Raw genomic sequence first — 15,347 nt, 5'->3', positions numbered from 1 at the left:
AACCAGTGGGCGCTATCGTTCGGTCACCTGCAGTGATAAACACAAACGACAATCGGGCTCTCGTGATCGGGCTTAAATTGGTTTTGGGCTTTTTCTGTAGTCCTCAGACCCTCCTTTTATTTTAGTCATCAAATAAAAAGCTTAGCAGCTTGACTAGTTGAATAAAGCCAACAATACATGTTGCTCAGTTGCTCTGAGTTGGACCATACTCTGTTGTAGTTGTCAATTTGCAACTATCATCAAACCCGTCCAATTCCCAGGGAACATTAGAGGCTTAGAGCATCCACAGTGATGCACCAAATATCCAGCACTTCAAAATCATTCTCTCTCTTCTCATCTATCCTACGTGGCACAATTTAATTGGATGAGTGAATCCCACAATATACATTATTCATCAACACTCCATACATTCCAACACTTCATACTCACTTTCTCTATTTTCTCTCTCTTCCTTTTTATCATCTCTCTCTTCTTTTTCATATCTCTCTCTTCTTTTCATCTTCTCTTTCTTCCTTTTTATCATCTCTCTCTTCCTTTTCATCACCTCTCTCTTCACTATTCATCACCTCTCTCTTCACTATTCATCAACTATATACATACTCCAACTCTCAAGTATCTTTTTTCCACAACTAAATTTTCAAGTGTAATTTTTCACCCATTGTGTGTATGTAGCACTATATTTATCAAAAAAGTAACATTTCAAGTACTTGAAATACACTCCATTATACCCATTGTGAACATCTAGCACTTAACTTATCAAGAAAGTATCATCTCAAGTACTTCAAATTCTTCCCATTGTGGATGCTCTTAGATCTGCATGTTCAATGGAACAGTGTCAATCAAACTGCATAACTACAACCCAACAATTGTCAATCAAAAAGTTACTTGCAAACATTATATAATTAGATATTTAACATACTAAAAGTAATATTTTCCACATGTTTGTGGCCATCATGTATCGCTCTTATTTTCAGCAAACACAAAGTTCAGTAACACGTCTCTCTGCCCTGGCTCAGAAGGCCACATAAATTACAACTCAAGGAATTCAGGAACAACTGTGAATATTATTGATAGTTGGAAAGTTCTCCAAATAACTGAATTCAAGTATTATGCTGGCTGATACCCCTGTTCTGTGTTTCCACTTCCCTGAAAGGGATGGCGCTCAGAAAAATCATGGAAGTGACATATTTAGTCATTTCGTCGGAGGCAGCAATATTGAGGCTATTCTTATGGATGGTAACGACAACATTATACATATTTGATGGCACACACACACATAAAAGAGTTACCAGTGAAAGGTCCAGGCATATGAAAATATATACAAGCCTGACCTTACAAACAAGTTGTCTTCCTAGTATGGTTTTGGGAATGGAACAGGCACAACCTGAAGTACGTGGTTTGGGTTACATTCTGTCCTTCACAGAAGTTGGCACACCTTGCCCACTGAAATTAAAGAAATTAATCAATGAGTGAAATTTTCGGAAATAGGTTTTTTTATCGTCTTTTTGAAGACGAATCATACAGTCAGTTCAAACAAATAGTAAAAGATGATTGAGGTTATAAAGAGCTACCAGCATTGAAAGTGGAAGACTAATCAAGCTCGATGTCGTACAAGCTGTTTCATGCCAGGAGTCTCTGGCTGTCGCTTTCTGCCATCAAATTTCTCCAAGCCAGACCTATTAACATGAGTTACTGCAGCTCTGAATTTCAGGTCTTCCCCTCCAATTGTATAAAGATTTCCCGCTTCTGGCAGGCTAAAATCAGCAGGATTTCTGTTAGTACTGCAGACTTCAGTCTCTGAACTCCTGTTCACAGGACGAACAGTCCCAGTAGCACAAGGGGCCTCTACCATGCTCTTTGTTGAACCTTGCATACCACGAAATCGGCTGGGAAACACCATAGGATCTGAAATGCCAAGGAACATTTTCTGCTTACAACAAACAGGAACAGATCCAGAACCAGTGCCAAAACCTCCTCCAGTGGACAAAGACTTATGTGGTCCACAGCTCTTATTTTGAGCATATGAAGTAGAGGCTTTTCTCTTCTTATTCTCTCGAGACTTCCATGAACCTTCACCTGGAAAATTAGCAGCCTTCTTGGAACTTCTATCATGTTGAAACAAAGAAGCAGGTGCACCATCTGTTGGAAAGGTAGGAACAGGTTCACGAGAATTCTCTGGGAATTTATTTTTACTATAATAATCATATGATGGGGATCTCACAACCGACTCCAGCCCAGAAAAATCAGGTTGGCTGTCATGAGGCATCAAAGGTTTCTTAAGGAACTTTGGGTTTACATCCATGCTGATTGGTTTACTAGACTGCAAGCCTGCATCCATGAGGCTGAGTAAATGCATTGCTGGTATGGATTCATTAGCATACAGATCTAATGACCCCGACATCTTATGCTGAAGCTTCATTGCACCATGTCTGCAAGCAAATAGGTTCTCTGCATGTGTCCTGCCAATAGATTTAGAACCACAATTCTTCTTATGCTTTCCAACTCTGGCAGCTTTCTGATTAAAATAGTTCATATCACGCTCTCCATTAGGATTCCCTTTATGTAGAGTGCCAGGACAATGCGAAAGCAAATCTATATCAGTACTGGTAACAGCATGCTTTTGAGGAACGTTATATCTGAAGGGGCTGTTGTTTGGTAAGATAGATGGCCAAATATTAGCTCCTTCTTTGCTCTGCCATGGAACACCAGGGCTTTTGTTACATGGTCCAAAGGTCTGCCAACAACTAGCATTAGGGGGCCTCTTCTCAACCATGTCCTCAATCCATTTGCAATTTTCGGAAACATGTTGCCTGCTAGAGCTGCCAGCTGAATATTGAAATCCACTCGACTGTTCCTCCGGATGCTGAAGAAATGCCTTAGACCCTATCAATGTTTGAGTTTGACCAAGTTGTCTCATAGTCAAATGGTTTTTATCAGCCTGATAAAGGTTGTCGGCTGACTTCTGTTTAGCAGATCCCACAATTTCGCATCTCGTAATTGTGCCATTTCTACCATTTTTAGCATAAGGCTTTTGTTTGTGACCTTCTTCCCCCTGGAATGAACTAAATGCACCACTGCTACAAGGTTTATCGAAATCCCTTGTCTGTAAGGTTCTTGTTAAGTCGTCCAAGTCTATAGGGATTTTATCATTTTCAGCATCAGGAAGACACCTTTCATACTGATTCTTTGCCATGAGTTCAACTATTTCCATGGGTACGTCATCCACAGCAACCTGTTCTGATCCGTTTTCGGCTCGATCTGTATCTTTTTTCGACGAATGTTCATGTATTTTGATATTTTTCTTACCATTGCTTGCATTAGAAAAATCCTGCAATAAAGACAAAATATTATCCACCTTATGGCTTGCTTAACATTACCATAAAGATGTTGGTATAAAAGAAACTAAAAAGAACATCACCATTCAAATTTCAACATATACGTATGCTTTGTATGCATAATTATTTCAGTACAAGGCAATCAATAGTGCTATATGAATATAAGCTTTATCAAGTATCATCAATAATAATGATGATTAGCCAAGTTTTCATAAACTGATACGAGCTCACAACACATTTAGACAGTAGTCTTAAGTGTCTCTAGAAAGATCTACATGTTGCTTTTATTGATAAGAGCATGCTTGTGAATTGAAACTCAGATTCGTCCCACACACACACACCCCACACAGTCACAAATCTTTGCAGGCTAACACTCAGTAAATGTGCCACAGCATTGAGAAAATCAGGAAATACTTTAAATCTCTCTCCTCCCTACAAAAAGGCACCCCAAGAGAACAAGAAAAAAAGCAAGGGGGGGAAATATATATTCTTTTCCTGGAGGATGGTTCATCTAAAAAGCTAGAAAATTTTAATTCTCATCAATTACCAAATGTAAGATTTCCCTTCATACCACACTAATCATCATTATTCTATATAAGTTTAAACCAGATATTCTATATAAGTTTAAACCGATTTAAAATAAACCGATAGTGAAGTAAAAAAGTAGTGACCAATATTAAAAACAACAGCAAAAAGTATATCCCATGCTCCCTACACAAGTATAGAATGCAACCATGTAAAGCATATCACACAAACATATAGATATCCAACAGCAGCAGTAAGAATAAAAAAAACTTCTACCTTCTTCTGCAGCAGAGATAGGTCACCACTTTCAACTAGATAGGGGTGGCTGTGCTTCTCCTCACAGAAAGGTGCTCCATAGGAAGCTTTGTTGCTACTGAAACCAAAATGATGTCCTTCGACATCTGATGCGAGATCTAATCCTCTGTCAGTGGCAGGAAGTTGTGCTGATTGAAATGGAACAGATGCAGGCACAGTTGGCATGATTTGTACATCCTTTCTCATACTTGGACCTTCTTTGGGCATGCCAGTGCTCCAAGTTATTAAAGAAGCCTTCCAATCAACGGATTGGTGCACCTTACTCTTTTTTTCACATGAAGTAGACTTTCCCTTAGCTCTTTGATCAGGCAATGGAAATAGATCCATCTCCCTGCCTACAAATGCACTATGTGCTAATTTGAAGGAAAAATCAGCATCAACATTACCCTCGTAACCAACACCAGTCTCATCTTGAATTTTTCTTGGCACTTCCATTCGAGATGGTCCTAAGGGCTGACATTCATCAAGAAAATGGGTCCTTCCGTTTCGCTTTTTACATATAATAGGGGTTTTACCAGTTCTATATTTGGAAACATTGCTCTTCGTACCACTTTGTAAACTCATTCCAGAAACTAGATCTTTTTCTAATTCAGGGCCTGCAATTGCATTTTTTGTCTCTGTATCTCCTTTTAAGACCCCAACTATTTTATATGTGTTATCCAGAAATCTTGTACTCGTGGATCTCCATCCTTCATCACGAGGAAACTTCCTATTTGCACCCGTACTCTGAACATTCCCTTGGATAGTCACCATGCCTTGGGGAGCAGAAAGTGTATCAGCATCATCAGAAATGGCATTTGACGAAGACTCTTCCTTTCTGAAATGATTGCTGTCCGCATCTCCCTTTTCACACAACAATTCTGTCAGCAGACGGACCATCCTAGTTTTTCTACGATGCAAGGTTATTGCCTTGTCATGATGATGATCCCGAAGGTTATTTCCAATGGGGATTGCAACATTTTCAGATGATGTGCAATCACACTCTTCTGATTCAACAGAAGGATGTCTGGTTGCATGTCGCTTGTTTGCATTAAGTGTCTCGTCATCCTCCTCAGCTGTTCCACAAGCGGTCATTAACTCAGTAAGTTGGCTATCTGCAGAGGTTTCTTTTCCTTTGCTACAAGTTTCAACAACATGAATGCTGGCCATGCAATTGAGGTTTCTATCAGCATGCTCAACCTGTCCACATGCAGGCTCACAAAAATTGCCTGATCCACTACATCGTGCTCGGAAAGCTACTGATGCAGAAATTATAAGCGCTATTCTCAGCACATTGTTTCCACTCCAATAATCAAGGTAGTAAAACTGTAGATTAAACCTGGATGCAAGGAATTCTTCATCCACTTACCTGTGCCATCAGGATTATGTCTTTTCTGCATCAGGTTAGAAACATCTTCTGTTGCAACATAACTTAATGAAGGAATCTTCCAGCTCACTTCAACTTTTGAGCCAATCTCTTGCCCTGAAAAAAATGTGGAAATTGAACCAAATCATTGATGATTTAATGGAGCTAAGCCGAGCTTTTTCTTTTTTTTCAATAATCATTGAGCATGAGTTGTTGTATATATTTTACTACTTCAGTTTCATTTTCTTTCTTATCCCTACATGATGACGATTCGCAGTTCATACTCAACTTATGAGAATTAACATCAAAATTTCTTCCCTCAACAATATTGTGTTGCTTCAGAGCTTCCTGAAACTCCGTTGGCAGCATTAAGACGTCACCAGGAGACATTCCATTGGAGCAAACAGTATTAGCTTTTAATCTAGAGGTACAATGATCATTGTCAGTTCCATAATTATTTGCAGCCTCTTTAGTGCCAAACTCCAGCAGACAGTGCTGACAATTCCACCATCTAAATTTTGGAACTTCTAAAGGAGGAAGCACGCATGTTTGCTCCACAGACTTACTAGGGTTATGGTCTAAAGAAAATGGCCAGCACTTCCTCCAATCTTTTTGGCGCATTTCAGATACATAGCCACTGCATTCAGAACATAGAGAATTAATTAGTAAGTTAACACTTCTAACAAATGCAGAAGTCAATTACCCCATAGAGGAATTGTGTTTGGAAAAAGTAACTCTGCCAGTAACGAATTCAATTTATAGGATAAGAAACATAGCAGCTTGCCATTTGAGTCCTTCGTGACAGTCCATGTTGCCTCTAAGTTACTTCAATTCAAAGTGCGATTAGAATATTCCACTATTCAAGAAACAGTACAATATCGAAAACCATTTTCAACTTTCTAGCACCAAAAGAATCTTTTACAAGTAGAAAATAAGACAATAGAAAAAAAATAAATGGAAGCATGCAAGCATTGCATGAATATCAACCAGTCATCAACAATATTAATTAATGTAATGAAGAAGTCATTTCTTTTTATTTGGAGCAGTTTTACATTCATTCTTTACATGACCGAGAAGGAAATGCCTCTCTCTCTCTCACACACACACGCACACACATATGCATGCATGTGCATATACAATATATAATAGCTCCATGAACTGACAAGTGTAAAATAAATCCTAGATGCTTAACATGCACAGATGATAAAGATCATGGCTTACCATATGGAAAAATGCTCACACTTTGCTGCGTTACCCTTATCATTAGGGCTGACCAGATCTATAGATATAGAGTCTATCTTAATGGACGATCCCACAGACTTTGTTACAATATTACAGTTGTCACTCTGATGATTCTCCTCCACCAGAGCATTGCTCCCCATGTTAATGCCTCAACATGCAACTATAGAATATCCAATTACACACAATCAAAATATTATATCATATGCTAAATCTTCAACATATTTCTAATAAAATCAACACATTACATTTAGTGAATGAAAAAACCTCCAATTCATAAAGTTTATCATAAGAACTAAAGCAAACAACCATGTTAGGGTAACTACTGAAAGTCATAAGGAAATCGAAACCGAAGTCAATGAGCTCCCAGTTAATTTCACCGCAGAATATGACAAAATCTGAGAACCACATTAGAGCTGGATTTACACATAAAATAATAGTCCTTTGTTGCTTAAAAGTTCATAATACTCAAATGAATTCAGAATATACAGAAACCCTAGCATTCTATGGAAACAAACATAAATTATGTACAAGTTTATATCAATCTACATAAACTATAAACAAATTTTAAATACTCAATAAAATTGGAAAATAATTTGCATCATAACTCCAAAAATGCATAAGCAGTTAAGCACACTTTAGGGTTTCCAGCTTAAAAGAGCTTTCCACCAGAAGAAATGTCCTGTTAATTTCCATTAATCATGTTAAAACACACCAACCCCACCTACAAACTATCTTTAAGAAATCCAAATGATACAGTACAACCATTTAAAAAATCCAAAAAATGAACATCAATCATACCTAGGGTTTGTAAACTGAGAAATTCACATCTAATGAACAGTAAATATCGCGTCCCACAAAAAAACCTACCAAGATACCGCATAAAATATCATAACACGTTTCAGATTCACTCGTGGCCAAAAACTCAGATAGAAAAACACGAAGTACCAACGAAACCTGACGTACGTACCAAATGCAATACACTGACCTAAATATCTCCACTAACCCAGCTCGAACCCAGCTAAGACTGACACGAATCAACACGAAACTCACGAAACAGAGTCACACCAGATCGAAGAACTGCAATTATAGAGAAAAACACACCGTTTTACCAATTGAAGATCCGAATCAACGGTTGTGCATCGGCTTGTCTCCTATTCTTCACGGCGAGGCACAGAAATGGTATTAGCAGACAGACAACTGGATCGCGAAGTGATACACACGATTCTTGAGCAGAGATCCGGATCTGGTTGAGTATAATTTGAATGCGAAGTTTCGCGAAACCCTAACTTTGATGCGCGATGTTTTTCGATTCTCCTAGAGAGAGAAAGAGGGAGAGTTTTTATCTTTTCTTCTTGAAATAAGAATTTCTTGTATTAACTCATACCCACGCCATGTCATAACTCACGGGGAATCTATCGCCAATAGAATAACACCACGTGTCGAAGAGGTGCGGCTCTTATCACCATCCATTTACGTGTGAGGCTTGAAAGAAACCCTAGAGAGAGTGAAAGAGAGCCTGAGAAGTTAGTGTTAGGGACGCGTGAATCACACGCTCAATAGTGGAGTATAAATTAATGGTCCCTTGTCTTGTCTTGTCATGGAGATAGGGGGCTGGAATTATTCCAACAATTTCACCCCATCTCCACCATCCAATGCAACAATACATTGATTTGACAACACTACATTTAATGCATTTAATGGTGGAGATGGGGTGGAATTGCTGGAATAATTCCAGCAAATCCTTTTCCCTTGTCATGGGATAGGGGGCTGGAATTATTCCAGCAATTTCACCCCATCTCCACCATCCAATGCAACAATACATTGATTTGACAACACTACACTTAATGCATTCAATGGTGGAGATGAGGTGGAATTGCTGGAATAATTCCAGCAAATCCTTTTCCCTTGTCATGGGATAGGGGGGACTGGAATTATTCCAGCAATTTCACCCCATCTCCACCATCCAATGCAACAATACATTGATTTGACAACACTACACTTAATGCATTCAATGGTGGAGATGAGATGGAATTCCTGGAATAATTCCAGCAAATTCTTTTCCCTTGTCATGGGAGATCAAAGGTGCCTTTGCACTTAAATAGCTTGTGATTGATGCGTGTTTTTCACGTTCATGGTAAAAAGAGCTGAATGGGATTATTTGGGAAGAAGAAAAAAAAACCCTAGCTAACCCTAACCATGGTGGCTGATGCCGAATTGGGTTCACAGTCACGTAGCCATGGTGGATGGATGCATCATGATCCATCAAACCCTAAAACAGTATCTCTTGATCGATCTTCTCAACAAAAAAAATGAACCCAACTCTGAGCACTTTTATTGGTTTCCAATCTGTTGCAGCCTTGGTGATAAAAAGAGGAAAAATGAATGATTGTGATGTGTTGCTACTTACTTATGTATGCATTCATACTATTTTTTATACATTTATATGGTAGTTGAACATAATTGTTAATTCAGGAATTATAAATTATATATATATTAAGGATTGTAGGTTGCAAATAGCATGCCATTTCACATTTGTTTATGTAGTGGTTTATAACTAAAAAGATGATTTTGTGCACTGAATATTCTCTCTAATTAATTATTAGTTGTGTGCACGCTTAATATATATGTTATTTATGTAAGGTTGAGTTTCCTTTATCAATTTTTGACTTATTTTTCTCATAAAAAATTATTAAAAATGAGTAAATAATTAACATTGAACCTAGAAAACCAGCTGTAAAATTAATTGTTCCAAAAAAACTTGGTAGATCTACTATAGATATATATAGTACTATTTATGATAGCAGCCTTTTCTTTTATCCTTCTTTATCTTTATATATAAACGAGAGGGAGGGGGCCCTCCATGCATATTTTGTGTCATCATATTCATACATAAAGACCCAATTATTATTATATATATAAATATATATATGGTGACCCAGAAAGTTTTACTTTTTGGATATTGAAGTTGCCTGGCTACCTCTGCTGGCCACCACACTAAATTCACTAATATCGAGAATTTGGAGGACTTATCAGAAAACATGCATGCATCAGTAATCAGCACATAGGTAATATGGTGAAGAATAAGAATACGTAGGTAGAATAATATTGTATATACAGTGAAAGTAATAATTTCAGAACAAGAGAAACCCTAGAACTGTAGAAAGGACGGACAAAACAGAAATGAAAGCTTCAAAGTTTAGAGAAGCCAGGACATCATCATATCAATCCCTCTCTTGGCCAAGTACGTATGCCATACCAATTGCCTCTCTCCAAACATGCATGAAATGAAAAGACCCTAGTGAGATTAATTAGTGATCCATAGACCACGGGTTGGAAAGAGCCCTTTTTGAGCCAAGAAACCGAGTTAATTACGAGAATCTGATGAGCTTATAAATTCACCCCATTATTGTTGCCATGAGCTGCTGAGATCTCAAGTCTCAGCTGAAGTTGCATCAAGATTTTCTGCCGGCCGGGGCGGAAAAGACACATAAGAAATTTCCTTTACCATCTCTTAAGATCCCATCGACTCCTGCCTTGTCCAGTCTAGAGGAACCATCAGTATAGTATTCCATTTCAAAAGGACACAGGTCTTGGAGCTTTATTTAAGGTTAGAACTTAGACGAGTAATTGAACTTCACCCCATCGCTTGCTCCCATTAATTCTGGACCAGTGTAAGCCATAGCCCATGTTTGATGAACACCAGGTACAACACGTACATTACTCCACTCTACTTGAGAGTTAAACCTTTTTCTGTTGTTGTCCATGAGCAAAAGAGGTGCTGTATAATTGCACTGATCAAGAGAAACCTAGCTAGCTAGTTGGGTTGATCACATGCAATTCACAACTATCTTTTCAATCATCTTCGTATTAACCTTAATAATATATATATATGTATGTATGTATGTATGTATATGTATGCATATATGTTCATTATGGGCTCTATCATGTGTACGCCCTTATTAACCTTAATAAAATTCATGATAATCTTCCCGGGAATAAAATTAACAAAAATTAACATCGATGAACCGATTTGACCTCATGATGGTACCATATATATATTGTTGCTGCTCAATTTGCGATGTATGCAGTGATGGATGCATGAAGAAGTTTTATTATTAAAGGCAATTCTGAGTTGGTGGCTGCTGGTATTAACGAATCGAGACTTGTAAATCACTAGGCTAAATGCAAGTGTACACAGTATATTGCAGTGGCTTTCGATGTATATAAGTGTATTGATATGAGATGAGAACATTAACGAGAATCCACCACGCGTATATTCGTTTTCTCCATTCATTTATATGATTGGTCATACATTCATCCACTCCTATTAATTTCATATTATTTCTTATTATTCTCAGTCATGTCTTCATGTCTTTTTAGGTCTTTCTAGTCACATTCTATTTAATTTACTCTTATACAAATTCTCTCATTCATTTTTACCATCGTACCGCTATCTACATTGAACATGTCCATAACATTTTAAACGATTTTCTCGTACCTTAGATATGATAATCTCATTTTTATCCTATTTTTCCTAATGTGATCACACGTCTAATGAAATATTTATATTTCTCTTACAAACATTATTTTTCAAATGTTGTCTATTGATAACCCAACGTTCGAAATGATACATCAAAAAACCAACCCCGCAGTACAAGAGGGGGCCCCTTCATAGGAGAAGAGCCTGTGAAGTCAAGTCAACGGAACGGGACATTTGAACAGACATGACCCAACCATTCTACTTGATTTGGGTTTTCGGCGGGATGGCATTGAAGGTGACGAGTTAAACCGCCCTGCCTGAAGGGCTTAAGGGAATTGAATTGCAGGAAGATCCAGTAAGTCAGGTAGTCCAGGAAGTCTTCTAACTGCTTGATCCATGGGTCATATACTTGACCTATAGTGATTCAGTCTTTCTTAATTAATAATCATATACCCTTTTTTCTTTTTCTTTTCTTCTTTATGATGAGAGTCCGCTTTAGAACAAAAGTCACACCCACCTGGTTGGCTGGACGGTGTGTGGTGCGTTACTGTGTGCCACACGCTCTATATATGCACTATAGGCATATGACCTTATCGTCTACGTCCTTAAAATTAAAGCGATTAATTAGTACTCATTTTGTGATTTCTACGTAATTAAAGCTCGTGAATGGATTTGACAAGTACCTCAAGCAGTACCATGTGTCGTTTACCTTTTGAGGATGCGGAAGCAATCATTCCATCAAAAATGATCTAATAATCATAATAGTTAGCAGTGACAACTCGTAGTCAAATACAGCACATCAAAGACAACTCTCAAACAATCCAAAACTGGAATGGTGACCAAGATTATTCGAAAATCGGGAAATGTAGCGTAAAATAGTGATTTGTTGTACAGCATTAATACATCATTAACAAAACACATGAGAAATTAGAAGGTCAGGCTTACAGATCAGCATACTATAAGCAGTTCTAGCAATCAAAGCACGGCAACAAGTTCAACATCTTTGAATTTCTTTCCGGAATTTACAGAACAAATTCATTCCACATCTATCCATTTAGAACATTAACGATTGAACACCCAATTCACCCTTTCTTTGGCATGGCAGCGAGTCTAGTGTACATTCTTGCCATGGCCTGGTAACCCCGTATATCACCAGAGCGTAAGAGGTTCCCTGTAAACAGTAAGAAATAATATATTAGGAAGAAACACAATCGCGTGCAGGAAGAGCAGAGTTGCGAAAGTAAATTCCCCATAATATCAAGAAACAGAAATGATCTTGTCAAAGCCTTGAAAAAAACAGCTTTTAAGTCAAACACTGGTTCCCCCCTTCCATTGGCTATCCATTTAAATTAACCTTTCGAAACTCAGGAGGCTTAGCATATTTCTCCTATACTTGTCCTCCAAGATACATCCATTCCATTCTCATAAAAAACCGCATAAACCCTTATGTGTAAACAGAACATACGCAACACTTCAGCTGCTTTGATCTATATCTCCACTGTTTTCACATTATCTGACCACCCTAAGATATAATATAGCGAATAATGATGAAGACTGACAACTGCAAGGGGGAAGCATAAAGGGAAAGATGCAGAAATTGAAAAAGACCTCAATATTTTGGTCCCTGTCAACAATCAGTATTCGACTCTTCATATTTCCCACCAGTTGCTGTACCTTCTGGTTAAAGAGAGAACTCTGGCACTAATATTCAAACCATGGCTAATCAAGTTCCAGGAAAAAGTATATGTTCTGGAGACAACAAACTCTAAGCCAGCCCAATTCAATATTAATGCGACACTCTCCGAGTCTCCGACACAAGTACACTGTACATGTGCTCAAGATATGTCTACTAGTGACACGAAACACAAGTAAAAGGTGTATAACGAAGCACCAACACTAGACCTTAACTTACCTGAATCACAATTTAGTGGGCTATCGGCTTCTGGGTGGGCCATCAATGCAATAATGGCCCTACAAACAGATTGAAGAGTCCAAGCTGGGCTCCATGCATTCTTCAAAATATCAAGGCAGATCTCTCCCGTCTGCAAGAGGCAGGACAGAAAAGGCAATAAATATCACGCAAAGGACAGGTTTTAAAAATTTTAACCAGAAAAGGACATTCAGTGAAATTATAAAATGCACATCATGCCACCATTCTGTGTCCATCAGATTGAAACATTCACAAAAGCTTCAATATTTTAATATTACTTCAAAACTATGATTTTCAGAAGCTCTCAGAGTGAGCTCCTTTCCACAGGGAAAAAAGAAACTGTACGAATAAAAGGGGGAAAATCAGGTAGACTTGTTGCCAAGAATCAAAAAATTATATATAGAATTTCCCCTCGCAACCATGAGTTCATAACTATTGGAGCTATACTACAAAGATTGGAAGCTATACCATGAAGGTCCCTTAGTTACAGCAAAAGACAAAAACATTGTACATATTGAACATCGAAGGCTAGCTCTAGCATCAATGGTAAGAACCTCTAGCATCAATGGTAAGAACAACATTTCTCGATTTTGCTTTTGGATTCGCAGCAGCCGCCGCTGTAATAAGTTGGAAAGGACTACAGCTAAAAAACACAAGTTCTCTTTGAACTTGGAAACAGGCAAAAGATCATACCAAACCATTCATACCTTAAAATGCACATTTGGATGAAAAATTTTGGTCAAGAACCGCACTTGGGGAGGTTGCAAAGGATATTGCTCAGGAACAGAAAATGCAAGCTGAAAGACACCACCTTCGTAAGGCGTCTCCGAGGGTCCCTGCATATAAAAAGATAAAGTAATCCAAGAAACAACACCCTAAACGACCAATCTCCAACAGTATTTCAACCTACCTTGATAAGAGCATTCCATTTAAATATGTTTGATTCATCACAGACTAATTGAATATCTGGATCAGCAGCCTTTTCTTTTTGCACCTCTTTGTATTCCTTAAATAACCTAGCTCTTGATGGCTGCCAAAGTAGCAAAAAAGACTAAGTATACTTCATAAGGGATAGACTGAACTATGCATTAACCAACAACTGAATCCATTGAAGACAAAGTCTCCTAAAGTACAAGATATATCAGATCCACTAAACCTCAGACTCACTCTTCGTAAATGTTCCGAACTTACTTTTTCTAATAATTTAACCCAAATTAACATTGCTATGACTTGCATAATCCTTATCTGGGAATTAACCAGACTATGACCATAGGCACATAATTGAACGCATCTCACAGAACCAGAAATGAAAAAAGAACCAGTATACTAGTAGCTAACCTGCATTGTCGATGAACAATGATCCTTTTTGCCTCAATATGCTTCAAAGCTCACACGAAAGATTATTACCTAGTAGCTACAGTACCAGAAAACATTAGTCAGAAGATGTCCACAAAAAATTTCTAATTTCAATTTAACTCCGATACCAATCCAATCATACTAATCGTCAAATAGGAGGATCACCAAAATGTAAGCGAAGATTATAACTAAGCAGAGTAACTCGTTCTAGGACAGCTAAAACAACTTTAGATACTTGAAGCTATTCTAACTTTCTTTCCTTCACTTTCTCAGCAGGTAATAATAGGCTAATAGCAAGATAGATGATATCAGTAAATGCAGAGTGATGTATCAGTAAGCGGAGAGTTGATGTATATAAATTCCTTCGAAATTGAAAGGATCTACTTATCATTGATATAATCTTAAAATCTAAGAAAAACCAAAAGAAAATGAGAGGAAATTCGAAACCCTAAATTATCCCAGAATCCGAAATTCTACTGTGTTTTCCTTCCCGTTTTCTCGGTAGCCAAACACATAATAAAATTGTACTTACGCGAAAATTGATGTACCAAAAATCGTCAATTCTGTAGTTGCGAGACTCGGAATCTCACCTGTCGAAGCAATCTGCGCAGCGAGGGCGAAGAATGGAAAGGCGCGACCAGGAAGTTCTGATTCTATGCGTTAAAGGGGGTCTATCGTCTATATTGGTTTTAGTGACGTTTTGACCATTTAGAGGGCAAAATCGTCCACTTCCACCAAATAGGGGTGACAAACTGACAACATGACACGATTATACCATGTAGGGACGGTTTAAAGCCCGTAGATCCCAGGCGCATTGCG

At 38.0% G+C, this 15,347-nt stretch overlaps 2 protein-coding genes across 4 annotated transcripts; both read right to left on the bottom strand.

The window, feature by feature from the left end:
- Window positions 1-911: 911 nt before the first annotated feature.
- Window positions 912-8,097, bottom strand: LOC120005341 (protein EMBRYONIC FLOWER 1-like). Of its 2 annotated transcripts, none has more exons than XM_038854927.1 (7): window positions 7,864-8,097; window positions 6,742-6,922; window positions 6,087-6,157; window positions 5,524-5,637; window positions 4,137-5,413; window positions 1,572-3,328; window positions 912-1,443 (listed from the first exon to the last, which is right to left on the bottom strand). In XM_038854927.1, the coding sequence occupies exons 2-6, from the start codon at window positions 6,900-6,902 to the stop codon at window positions 1,595-1,597; spliced, it is 3,357 nt and encodes a 1,118-aa protein (XP_038710855.1). In that variant the 5' UTR covers window positions 6,903-6,922; window positions 7,864-8,097; the 3' UTR covers window positions 912-1,443; window positions 1,572-1,594. The 2 variants fall into 2 exon arrangements, with proteins under 2 accessions (XP_038710855.1, XP_038710856.1); XM_038854928.1 differs by having other exon boundaries at window positions 4,137-5,410.
- Window positions 8,098-12,061: 3,964 nt separating this feature from the next.
- Window positions 12,062-15,254, bottom strand: LOC120005241 (protein PEROXIN-4). 2 transcript variants are annotated; one of them, XM_038854765.1, is made up of 6 exons: window positions 15,119-15,254; window positions 14,511-14,586; window positions 14,083-14,202; window positions 13,880-14,008; window positions 13,155-13,284; window positions 12,062-12,413 (listed from the first exon to the last, which is right to left on the bottom strand). In XM_038854765.1, the coding sequence occupies exons 2-6, from the start codon at window positions 14,514-14,516 to the stop codon at window positions 12,325-12,327; spliced, it is 474 nt and encodes a 157-aa protein (XP_038710693.1). In that variant the 5' UTR covers window positions 14,517-14,586; window positions 15,119-15,254; the 3' UTR covers window positions 12,062-12,324. The 2 variants fall into 2 exon arrangements, with proteins under 2 accessions (XP_038710693.1, XP_038710694.1); XM_038854766.1 differs by having other exon boundaries at window positions 15,061-15,180.
- Between the last annotated feature and the right edge of the window lie 93 nt (window positions 15,255-15,347).

The sequence above is a fragment of the Tripterygium wilfordii genome, chromosome 9 (genome assembly GCF_013401445.1).
Source record: "Tripterygium wilfordii isolate XIE 37 chromosome 9, ASM1340144v1, whole genome shotgun sequence".
In the NCBI taxonomy this organism is placed as follows: Eukaryota; Viridiplantae; Streptophyta; class Magnoliopsida; order Celastrales; family Celastraceae; genus Tripterygium; species Tripterygium wilfordii.
The sequence above is the reverse complement of the archived record's forward strand: the minus strand, read 5'-3'. Positions and strand labels throughout refer to the sequence as shown.